This window comes from Hemibagrus wyckioides, linkage group LG27, assembly GCF_019097595.1.
Source record: "Hemibagrus wyckioides isolate EC202008001 linkage group LG27, SWU_Hwy_1.0, whole genome shotgun sequence".
NCBI classification, from domain to species: Eukaryota; Metazoa; Chordata; class Actinopteri; order Siluriformes; family Bagridae; genus Hemibagrus; species Hemibagrus wyckioides.
In genome coordinates, this window is record NC_080736.1 from 17,502,059 (window position 1) to 17,514,558 (window position 12,500).

Here is a 12,500-nt window from a genome sequence, read left to right on the forward strand (position 1 = left end):
ATCGGGGTCAGAACATGCTGAGGACCACAGTGGACAGAAGTCGCCAACTTTCTGCAGAGTCAATAGCTACAGTCCTCCAGACATCGCATGGTCTTCAGATTAGCTCAAGATTAGCTCAGTGTGTAGAGAGCTTCATGGAACGGGTTTTTTATGGCAGAGGAGCCATACTTCACCAAGTGCGATGCAAAGTGCCTGATGCAGTGGTGTAAAGCACGCCGTCACTGGACTCTAGAGGAGTGGACGGCTGAAAGGAAGGAACTCTTAATGCTTCAGCTTCATACCAAGACATTTTGGACAATTTCATGCTCTTTGTGGGAACAGTTTGGGGATGACCCCTTCCTGTTCCAACATGACTGCACACCAGTGACCAAAGCAAGGTCCATAAAGACATGGATGAGAGATTTTGGTGTGGAGGAACTTCACAGAGTCCTGACCTCAACCCCATAGAACACCTTTGGGATGAATTAGAGTGGAGACTGTGAGCCAGACCTTCTTGTCCAACATCAGTGCCTGACCTCACAAATGTGCTTCTAGAGGAATGGTCAAACATTCCCATAAACACACTCCTAAACCTTGTGGACAGCCTTCCCAGAAGAGTTGAAGCTGTTATAGCTGTAAAGGGGTGGGACAACTCCATATTACATTCATGTGCATGTAAAGGCAGACGTCCCAAAACTTTTGGCAATATAGTGTATATGACAAAGGCAGAAATGTTCTGACGGTGATGTCATTTCATCAGGAAATGGGCCGCCATGATGACCTGTGGTCTCTCTTCTACATGCTGGTTGAGTTTGCAGTTGGTCAGTTGCCTTGGAGAAAGATCAAAGACAAGGTATTGGAACTGTGTGCACACACACACACGCACACACACACCACACACACACACAGTCTCACATATACTGTGCAAATGGAATATGTACACTGTTTAGAACAGAATGGAGCACCACTATGGCCAACACAAGTGTATACTGCTGCAGGTACATGGTTCAGTGTGTTGTAATTGTGTGTGTGTGTGTGTGTGTGTGTGTGCGTGTGCAGGAGCAAGTGGGTCAGGTGAAGGAGCGTTATGATCACAGAATGCTGCTGAAGCACATGCCATCTGAGTTCAACATCTTTCTTGAGCACATCTTAAGCCTGGACTACTATACTAAACCTGACTATCAGGTACACACACGTACCCCCTCCTGTCTCACACACTATCATACAATCTCTCATTTACTCTCACACACAAGTTTACTAGATTCTGTATCTTCAGTCTTCTCCTGCCATAGACAAAAATGTTTCTCTGTGTGTGTGTGTGTAGCTGCTGATGTCAGTGTTTGAGAACAGTATGAAGGCACGTATGATCACAGAGAATGAGCTGTATGACTGGGAGAAGAGCAGCACAGAGTCAATGCTGTCCACAAATACACAGTCCACACAGCAACACACACGGCCTACTGTAGCAATGGCCAGGTAACACACATGCCTGTATGGCTGTACACACACACACACACAAAATACTGCTTTAAAACTGTAATAATACATGTAGTCAAGCTAATCGTTAAACTAATATTTCAAATAAAACCTACTATGGAGTCATCTTTTCCACAGTCACTGTAAGTTGTGGGTCTGTCAGTAGAAAGAGTTTAAGCAAGTTGTAATGAATAACAGTGAATGAATATGAGTTCATGAAAGACTGACCAGTATCTGTCACCACAGAGTGCTAAACATGAGCCCAGTCCCTGGGGACCTGCAGAGAGAGAACACAGATGATGTTCTGCAGGATGAACACCTGAGCGATCAGGAGAATGCTCCACCCAATCCTGCACCTGTGGCTGCAGAGAACAGTCCAGTGCCACCAGATGGAGATGAGTGGGACAGCACTGACATCAACCGCAACAAGCTGAGAATCAGTCTGGGAAAGGTAGCATAAACACACACACACACACAGTGCAGACTTGTGTCACAGATAGATGGATGGATGGATAGATAGAAAGAACTTTGTCATTGCAAAGTACAGGTACAGAGCAACGAAATGCTGTTTAGCATCTAACATAAGTGCAAATAGTAGAAATTGTGCAAATACACAAGTGCAGATAAATATGTAAATATGTACAACAATAAATAAGGCTATGTCAGAGTGTGCATAGAGAAGTGTGTAAAGACAGCAGATAAAGTGTAAAGTATAATTATAAATTGTGCAAATTATGTACATCAGTAACAGAGATAATATACAGTGTTTATACAGATAGTATTTTTCATTTCATTGTCTGTCCCTCGGGTCACGGGGAGCCTCTATCTCAGGCGTCATTGGGCATCAAGGCAGGATACACCCTGGACAGAGTGCCAACCCATTGCAGGGCACGCACACTCACTCACTATGGGCAAATTTAGAGACTCCAGTCAGCCTAGTAGCATGTATTTGGACTGTGGGAGGAAACCAGAGCACCCATGCAAACATTGTTGAAACCAGAGCACCCATGCAAACATGCAAACTCCACACAGCGGGAGCGAGACTCAAACCCAGGGCGCTGGAGGTGTGAGGCGAACATGCTAACCACTAAGCCACCATGCCTACAGATAGTATATAGTATATGTAAATAAAAAAAAATATGGTTATGGGGAAAAAACTGGCCCTAAACCTGCTGGTTCTGGTGCAGATGGACCTGTATCTCCTCCTGGATGGAAGGAGGTTGAACAGTTTATGACTCAGGTGGGAGGAGTCCTTGATGATTTTGTGTGCTCTGCGCAGACATCTACTGTGGTGAAGAGACTCAATGGCAAGTAGCTGGCACGATGGCACGATGATGCGTTGGGCGGTTTTCACTGCTGCTGCTGTTAGATTTCCGGAAGTCCACCATGAGCTCTTTGTGGCGTTGAGGGTGAGGTTGTTTATGGAACACCATGCTGAAAGGCTTTGGATCTCCTCCCTGTAGGCCGATTCATCGTTGTTGCTGATTCGGCCAACAACTGTGGTATTATCTGCATATTTGATGAAGATGTTGGAGTTATGCCATGGAACACAGTCATGCCTGAACAGGGAGTAGAGCAGTGGGCTCAGCACACAGCCTTGTGGGATGTCGGTGTTCAGGATTAGGGTTGAGGATAAGTGATTACCGAAACTTACAGACTGAGGTTGATTTGTTAAGAAGTCCATAATCCAACTGCAAGTGGATGTGCAGATACCCAGGTCACTGAGCTTAGAGGTCAGTTTACTAGTGACGACTGTGTTAAAAATGGCACTGAAGTCAATGGACAACATCCGAATGTATGTATTGTTATTGTCCAGGTGGGTGAGAGCTAGATGAATAGCAGTGGAAATAGCATTCTCTGTTGACCTGTTTGGGTGGTAGGCAAACTGGTGTGGGTCCAGTGTAGGTGGGAGACATGCTATGAGGTGACAGAACCAGCTTCTCAAAGCATTTCATAACACTGGGGGTAAGTGCAACAGGGCGGAAATCGTTCGTTGTAGTCTTCAGACGTGGGAACAGTGGTCTGACCCAGTGACAGGTTGAAAATGTCAGTGAAGACGTGCGATTCATAACGTAAAGATAAAAAGTTATCAGTAATTTAAATGTCATTGTGAGGCATTATGTCATTATGGTCGGCGTTAGAAGTGTGAAATGTTGCCAGCATGTCTGTAAAAGAGTGGTGTGTGTGTGTGTGTTACATGCACAGGAGGATGAGGGGAATCGTGCTGTTTGTCCTGTATCACCACAGAGAGGAGGGGGCGGGGCAGAATCTCCCAGTGCACAGATGCGCTCTCTCAGGTAAGGTGTGATCACATACAGGTGTGTTTAACTTGAGAACAGTTTGAAATAAGCATTGTGCTCGTGCTGAGGTTCGGCCTGTAAATCATCCTTAATTCAGCTCAGGGAATAATACAATGTTTATCATGGTATAAATAATTGAACAATTATGCATACTTTTATCATTGTTCTTCAGGTCACGGATGGATGCTCTCGGCTCTCCGTCTCGCCATCTTTACTCCTCACAGCCTGCCCAGATGCTGTCCATCGACGGATGTCGCGGTGACCGCTGCCGCAACGATGGATCCGAGGCACACAGCAACGCCTTCATCCGATCCGTGCCCCTGGCCGAGGAGGAGGACTTTGACAGCAAGGAGTGGGTCATCATTGACAAAGAGGCGGAGCTCAGGGACTTTCAGCACCGTCCACTAGGGGCAGAGCCGACCACCTCCGGCACTACGGACGACGAGCCAGAGGAGCTCCGCCCCCTGGAGGAACCAGCTACGCGACCTAGACTGAACCCTAGAGGCATGGCCGAGGGGGAGATAGCGAGGCGGAGTGGGCGTGGGCAACCGACGGACAGTCCTGCACCGTCGCCTTGTCACTTGGGACGAGCCAGGCGGAGAGAGTCGGAGCCGAATACACCTCACAGACAGGTACGAGAACACACCCACCTGATCAGTGATTAGAAGGGACATTAGGCTTATGTCAGGTATTCAGTAAATAATGAATTGTAGTGTTTGGGGCTTAAACACCATACTGTTTAAATTCATACACACATCACACTGGATGCTGCTGATTTATGTCAAATAAATAGTAAATACCATCTGGACATGAATTTGTAACTCTTGAAAGTTTGAGTGAGAGAAAAGGAGACTGAACCACTCTTTGTTTATTAGTGAAGTGCTTTTACTCGCTGTGCTTCATTCCTGCCTGACCGGCATGAGAGCAAGTGTCCGGTGTGTAAGCTGTGCTGCAGCAGCAGTGTTCCCTACAGCGTGACTTTATATATAGTATAGATAGACCTATACTGAATATTCTCTCTGCTGTGAAAATCATCACAATATTATAGAGAACATCTCCTCACTTTATCCCATCTTTTTATATAACACTGCACATAGGTGCTGCCTTCTTTCTGAATAGGACACAACCAGGTTAATAAGATTAGTGCTGAAGTGCGCTCGTGTGTCATATCACTGATTATCACTACATGACTAACACCATGTTAATCAGAGCTGCTGACTGGTTCATACACTTTACATACATAAATAAACTCTCCCCCCCCCTCTCTCCCCATCTTTCGCTCTCTCCCCATCTTTCGCTCTCTCCCCCTTTCTCTGTCTCTCTTTCTGTGTCTCTTTCTGTGTCTTTCTACTTACTGTGTCACTAGTCATTTGTCTCAGTGTCACTCTCTCTGTTTCCTTTGTTATCTTTTTCCTTCTCTCTCTCTCTCTCTCTCACACACACACACACACACACCAGAGAGAGAGAGAGAGACAGACAGACTCAGGTTCACTTGTTATTTTATGACTGTTTTGGTTTCCATTGCTGCACTAAAACATGTTGAATTCCTCTCTGCTCACTCTGTGTGTGTGTATGTGTGTGTGTGTGTAAAAGTTTAATCTACTGATCACTAACATTATTAATATTATAAATGTAATGGTACTTGTCTTTTTACAGAGTGCACTAACAGTTTTAACTTACTGTGTTCTACCCTAGCTGTATTCAGACAAATTTAGCCTTAACCCTGCCTTTGTCAGGACTGGTTCTCCTGCCCTCTGGTGCCTGAATAAATGAAAAATTAATCTCTGGAAAATATCCAGCAGAATATTTGTCTGAATACAGATGGAGGATAAGACTGGTCACTGATGTCCACTGTGTTGCTATGGTAAATATGGTGTTGTTACTGGGTGATGTTTTATGTTTTTGGAAATGTATATATTGTTTGTTTGGTTAGTGACCTTGCTACAGTGAGTCATTTTAAATGCTGAAAAAAACGAATGGTACCCAAACGATTTCCTGTGTTTTAAACTTCATATTTTACCTTTTTACAGACATCACTCAATTCATTTCTGAATTAAAGTGCACACCTTGTAGCATTCCCAGTGCAAGTCCACACTCTTCTATATACGAGCAGGGTGTCTGCAGGTCCAGACTAATCAACATTTATCTCAAATTAATGATTATATTATGATCATAATTATAACCCAGAATTGTAACACAATGTTGTGTGTGTGTGATGTTTTGAGGTGAAGTGGAGATCAAACACAAAATAATAGGTCTTAATATTATTTTATTTTTCCGTTACATGCACTCGTTTCTCTTCGGACATCATGTCACTCATCCAAAAGAACACTGAGCCTGTGTGTGTGTGTGTGTGTGTGTGTGTGTTTTCAATTCAGACTAACGTCACATGGTGACGAGGTAGTGTAATGGAGCAGAATTACTGTTACCACACCAAAGTGTTTAAAATGATCTTCCTATAACTTCCTTTGAGAAAATCGGTGGTTATTCGTGTGTGTATGGAAGTGATGTCTTCGGTCCCTGAATGTTTCCGTTAGATGTCGCGCACATTCAAAACTTCGGTGGAAAGCCATTTATACACACTGATATTACGATTGTTCATTTAATTGTGGGATTAAAAATGTCAACATTTTAAATCAGGACCGTGTTGTTCAGCGGGATGTTCTGTAAGACATGCTAAGTGTTTAGAGTTCTAAAAATGCGTGGATTCCAGTGGTGAAGTGAGACGGCTGGAAACCAACTACCAATGCATGAATGCATTTACACTGCAAAACTGCTATTATGAAGTGTTGGAAAAATGCACAGATACTTTTGACATTAGTATAAAATTAAACCACTTGCCCCAGTGTAAGGATTGAGAGACAGGATCCATGTGTGGAACAACTCTGTTTAATAAAAAATCCAAAAGCAAGTAATCCAAATCACAAAACAAGAGCAGGGTCAAAAAACAGGCACAAATTTCAAATATCCAATCAGGCAGAGAAGCAAAACTGAGAGCAAAAACAGAAATCATACACAGTAAGAATATATAAAGGCCCAGGAACTCATACTTCACACTGTGCTAAGCGTGGTTGTGTTATAAATATTGAGAAGTGAACCAGAAGTGTACTGCTGTGAAATGGGAGTGTCAATATTCAGGTGAAGGGTCCTCCTGTTGCACAGGAGCGAGGTTAGCAGGTGTAATTGTGACAGAACCGCCTCTCTAGGAGCATCTCTAGGTGTCTGGGGGTCTGGGTGGTGTGAAATTCGGCGGTGATTGCTGGGTCAAGGATGTCATTTGTGCTTACCCATGATCTTTCTTCAGGGCCATACCCTTCCCAGAAGACTAGGTATTGCAACTGGCCCCTACTTCTACAAGAGTCCAACATTGTGTGGACCAGATATGCCGGTGCACAATCCACTTCTATGGGTGGAGGCGTTGGGGGGGTTGGGGGGGGAGACATGAAAGGATGCAGTGCTATGTGATAGTCGGCTGGCATCTTCTGATCTGTAAGTTACTGGGTTAATTTGATGAAATATTTTAATTGGGCCGATGTACCTGGCACTTAATTTTCGACACAGAAGCCTGAGGCATAGATTTTTTGTTGATAGCCAGACCTTTTTTCCCGGTCGCTATGCAACATGAGGGCACAGTCAGCGTTCGGCCTGGGTCCGTTTAATGTGTACAGCTCTTTGTAGGCTTACATGGGTGCTTTCACAATTTCACTTCTCCGCCGATACCAGTTGTCCACTGTTGGGACATTCGAGGGTTCTCCTTACCAAGGAAACAGTGGTGGTTGAAAGCCTAAAACGCACTGGAATGAGACCTGATGCTGCTCGTTTAAGGGAGTTTTGGGTGTACTCAGCCCATGGGATGAATTCACTCCACCTATGTTGTTCGCGGTGGTGGAGGGTCATTGGGACGTATTAATATGAAGGTGGCCACTCTGGAGGGACTTCCTCGTCCTGCTGAGCCTGCCAGATTTCCTCCATAGTGTCCCATTGGATGGGGGTGACAATGATGGAGGGTGGTAGTATGGCTTCTGGATTGGGTTCCACCTAGGAAGCTAACCCCCTGAAGCCAGTGCCTCCATTCCTCTTGTGCCTTCTTTATAGAAAGTAGCTCCCAGTTCCCGATGTCGTAGTTGGTTTCTGCAGGGGTATGTTTTCAGGAGAAGAAGGCGCAGGGATGGATCTTTCCTGAGCCCCTGTGATGTTGCGACGGTACTGCAACAATTCCACAGCAGGATGTGTCTACTTCTATGCTAAAAGGGATGGATGGGTCAGGGTGGTGAAGCATGGGGGCCGTGGTGAATTGGTTTGTTGTGCGATGTCGGACCATTGGAGTTTTTTAGGCTTTCCTTTTAGTAGGGTTGTGAGTGGGGCGGCCACTGTGCTGTAGCCCCAAATAAATCGGCAGGGAAAGTTTGAGAAGCCTAGGAACCGTTGGAGTTCCTTAATGCTGGTGGGTGTGGGCCAGTGCTCTCACTTTGCTAGTGTCCATTTGTACCCCCTTGTGGTTGATGACATATCCCAGGAACATGATTGTGCCCATGGTACTCACATTTTTCTCTTTTCACAAATAAACAGTGTTTCTGTAATCTTTGTAGTACGTGGCACACATGTGATCTATGCAAGGTTGTAGTCCCCCATCTTTCTTTTCAACAATGAAGAAATGCTGTGGGTGACGTGGAAGAACAAATGAAACCTGCTGCTAGAGCCTCCTCTAAATATTTCTCCATAGCTTCTGTTTCAGTGGCTGACAACGGGTAAATATGGTTTTTGGGAGGAGTGGTCCCAGGGGCGATGGGGGGATAGGTTTTTTTGGTGCGCTCCTTGCAAAAAAACCTGGTCTTGGTATTCCTTAGGCATGTGTACACTTTTCCTGGTGTCTGGGCTTTCCACTAAGGTGGAGCAGCATGGTGGGTGTAGAGAGTGCTGTTGGCAGTGGTTATGACAGTGAGGGGACCATTGGCTGATTTTGCTGCCCACGTTCTTTGGGAACTGTGGTTGAGGCCCAGTAGTGGGGGAGGAAGTGGTGAGCAGGGTGATCTTTTCAGTGTGAACTAGTCTGATTCGCATGGTGTGTGGGAGTCTTTGGTCAGTGATGAGGCTTTCCCTGATGGCTTGGTTATCCAGACCATATTTTTCAGGGGAACGGTGCATGGTGTGGTGGGAAGTTGTAGATCTTTGATCAGGCGATGATGAATAATGTTAACAGCTAACCCAGAGTCCGCTAGGGCTGAAACAACAGGGGAGGCATCGGTAAGGTGCAATATCCCTGGTAACTAAACAGCATTTAGTGCTGTCCTGGCGGTAAGTGTCAGGCTGATCTTGAAAAAATACCTCACATTGGCGGAGGAAGCCCTTGCACACATCCGCTGTTGCAATCGAATTTTTCGGGCAGAGCCATGCACACTTTAGTTACTTGGTGTCCCAGTTACTTAGTGTCAAGTTATCCAAATCACAAAACAAGAACAAGGTCAAAAAACAGGCACAAAGTTCAAATATCCAAACAGGCAGTCAGAGAGGCAAACAAATCCAGAGGGCAAAAACGAGAAGAGAAAAACAGACGAGCAGTGTCGTACACAAAACACAGTAAGAATGTACAAAGGCTCAGTAACTCAGTGGGCTAACGATACTTCACACTGTGCTGAGCGTGGTAGCGCTATAAATATCCGGCAGTGTACCGCTGTAAAACAGGAGTGTCAGTATTCAGGTGAAGGGTCCCTCTGTATGGCAGGAGGGAAGTTAGCAGGTGTAATTGTGACACCCAGACAAGTGTTAATGTGGAGCCCTGATATATACGTGTGTCTGGTTATATTCATGTATGTGACTGTCTATGAAAACCACATAAGAATCTTCAGGTGTTTTACACCGTCATTCATCAGCAAATATTTTCCTTAAACTCAAGAACCTAAAGCTTGCTTGGTGAGACTGGTGAGACTGGTGAGACCGGTGTGACTGAGACTACAGTAGAGGTGACAGGCTCCTGCTCTACACTGCTCTTTATCTGACTGGATGGGAAAAGTCTGTGTCTGCTACTGGTTTTGGGTGAATCTAAAACAAACTGGGATTATAAATGAACTCTTCTACTTTTACTTTTAATAACAAGTATATATTTTATTTAAAATCAGCAACTTTAAAAAAAGATTTAAAATAAGACTCTGTAGCAAACATTGGATTGCAGGCTTGTTTATTCATGACCACACGCAAGTCTTAGATATGACAGATGGAGCATTTAAACCCTCACACACACACACACACACACACACACACAGTATCGCAACAACATGGCAAAAACTTTACCTTTGAGACCTTTCAAAACCTAAAACTTTGCAGGAGGTAAAAATGTCACTGAATTATTTTAATGCCACACAGTAATGTAGTTTATGATGTACACAGATATTCAGACTGACCAGCCCTGTAAGTGTAATGTCCACTACACCTGGCCAGGCTCCTTGGCCATGACCCATGTGGAGGACGTTTCTGAAACTGTTTAATTTGCTGCAGCTTCACCACAGACAAGACCAGTGTGGTCCAGACTGTACAAGCAGATTATCCCAACATGCCCTGCCCACAGACCACACCCCCCCGGCCACACCCATGGGCTAGACTAATGTGGTCCAGACTGTACAAGCAGATGATCCCAACGTGCCCCGCCCACAGACCACACCCACAGGCCATACCCTTAGACCAGACCAATGTGGTCCAGTCTGTAGGAGTAGATGATCAACACTTCCTCATAGAAACTGGTTCTGATCATCCAGACTGTGATGAGCTTTTCCAGCTGTTCTCGTATAGACACACTCCGTTTCACCCAGATAATGATACACATCTGGATACGGTACTCGAGGTAAACGGTTCAGGTTTTTACTGAAATGTTGTTGCCTTAAAGTTTTATGTAGAGGCTACAGTAATTTAACTGATCATTATTTAGAGTTTTTGTAAATACCTTAACCGTTCAGTTCGAGTCAGGCTTAAAAATGTTTGCGCTTGTCCTTTTGACAGATTTGTGATTGAAAAACTGTGCCAGTGGAAACAGACGTGCGCAGTAGCAGTGCAACGTGTTTTTTATTGTTTACGTTCTTGAAGTGGTCTGTATCTGATTACATGTTTTTAATTTGTTTATTATTATCAAAATGTCCACCAACACGTTCTGTGAATGAGCTGTTACCCAAGAAACAATAAGGCATTAGAACGAGGGTTCATATAAACCTTTGACCTGCAGCTGCACTATTGTTAGAGCTGCCATTATAGAAAATTAATCAACACCTTCTGATCAATAACAGAACACAATGAACTATATAAAGTGAAATATTAAAGTATTTCATTTAGATACCTGCAGATACCCTGAAAACTCAGATCCTCGCATCATTTACTTTTTTTTCTCCCAGCAAACTCTTTTCCTCTTGCGTAACCGCATTTTTTTTTATCACTTAAACATTTGCCGCTATTTCCCTGAAGAGAAACGTGAGCACGTGGATCAGCACACGAGGAGAAAAAAGGTGTTTGGGGTAAGCACAGTTTAGGATCATCACCTTCTCTCTGTATCATCATCATCATCATTATCATCATCCCACTGTTACTGCTTTATTTATTTTTCTCATTGTTTTCCCATCTTCAATCCTGTGTGTGTGTGTGTGTGTTTGTGTGTAGTCACAGTGACAGTTCTCACACAGTATTGAATAGCAAGACCTGAGAGATAAAGTGCCCAGCTGCATCCTTCAGACTCATTGTGTTGTACGTGTGCAGGTTCGAAACAGACAGAACATTAATACTGATTACCTTCTCCACCAGGAGAGAGAGAGAGAGAGAGAGCTCCTCTCTGTTCCGAGTGTTCGTCTCTCCTTACTGCATGTGTTTCATAACTGACTTTGTCTCTTCAGGCATGTGCCGTTCGTATCTGTGATATTTCCATATCACTTTTCAGACTTTAGCACCAATATTCATGCGGAGGATTGGTCACCTGTCCAAAATGTACCCTGTGATAGACAATTGTTAAATGATTCTAACCTAAATTCCCCAGAGACCCAGGTGTAAAAATGTGACACTGTTAGTTTAGACCTATAATTGGATAAGCACATGTCTGAGTCTTTCTGAAGTTCACACTAGTGAGTAATAAAGTGTCCAGTGTTCATTTTAACAGTCTGCAGTTTCAGCACCAGGTGAGATTTGGTCAATTCTATGTAAATTATGATGCAGTAAAGAAGCGTCAAATCTAAACAATCATCTGGAACGATTCCTCAGTCCGATCCTACAGAGCGCATGGTCCGGCATTTCTTCGGTTGCCGCTCACAACTTTAGTTCCTACATGCTGTTATTTCCCACATAAATGAAAGAAACACTGTCCTTCACAAGATCTCATCATTAAACCTGTACAGAGACATCAGGGAGAAACATAAAGCTCTGAATGAAGTCACAGAGATGCCTGGTGTCTCTGAATGTAGATAGCTACTACAGTTAGCTGACTGTGCTAATGTAAAGTCCAGTGGGCTGTAGGATGGACAGAACATGAGAGACGTGTGAGTGTAGACTTAAACTCAGAACACCGTGTAGATAATTATTAGGAATATTTAACAACAATAAGCAACACAAAAATTAGCAGTCAGTAGCATAAAAATTGGTAGTGTACTTGATTTAACCCACATGTATGACATAAATAATGAATAAACTTTATTACTTAACATCTATATTAAGTGAAGACAGGCTGGTGTTAATGGTGTTCATGTTCTCCGATGATTATGATGATGATGATGTCTGCAG

General features: G+C 44.0%; 1 protein-coding gene across 6 annotated transcripts in view; it reads left to right on the top strand.

Annotated features, from left to right (window-relative positions):
- ttbk1a (tau tubulin kinase 1a) overlaps window positions 1-12,500 on the top strand; it is a 45,846-nt gene that overhangs the window by 13,675 nt on the left and 19,671 nt on the right. For all 6 annotated transcript variants that reach the window (XM_058381281.1, XM_058381282.1, XM_058381279.1 and 3 more), the window contains 6 exons: window positions 740-832; window positions 1,039-1,164; window positions 1,304-1,455; window positions 1,702-1,906; window positions 3,661-3,752; window positions 3,928-4,387. In XM_058381281.1, the coding sequence (XP_058237264.1) occupies window positions 740-832; window positions 1,039-1,164; window positions 1,304-1,455; window positions 1,702-1,906; window positions 3,661-3,752; window positions 3,928-4,387 (1,128 nt within the window). The remainder of the gene's footprint in view (window positions 1-739; window positions 833-1,038; window positions 1,165-1,303; window positions 1,456-1,701; window positions 1,907-3,660; window positions 3,753-3,927; window positions 4,388-12,500) is intronic.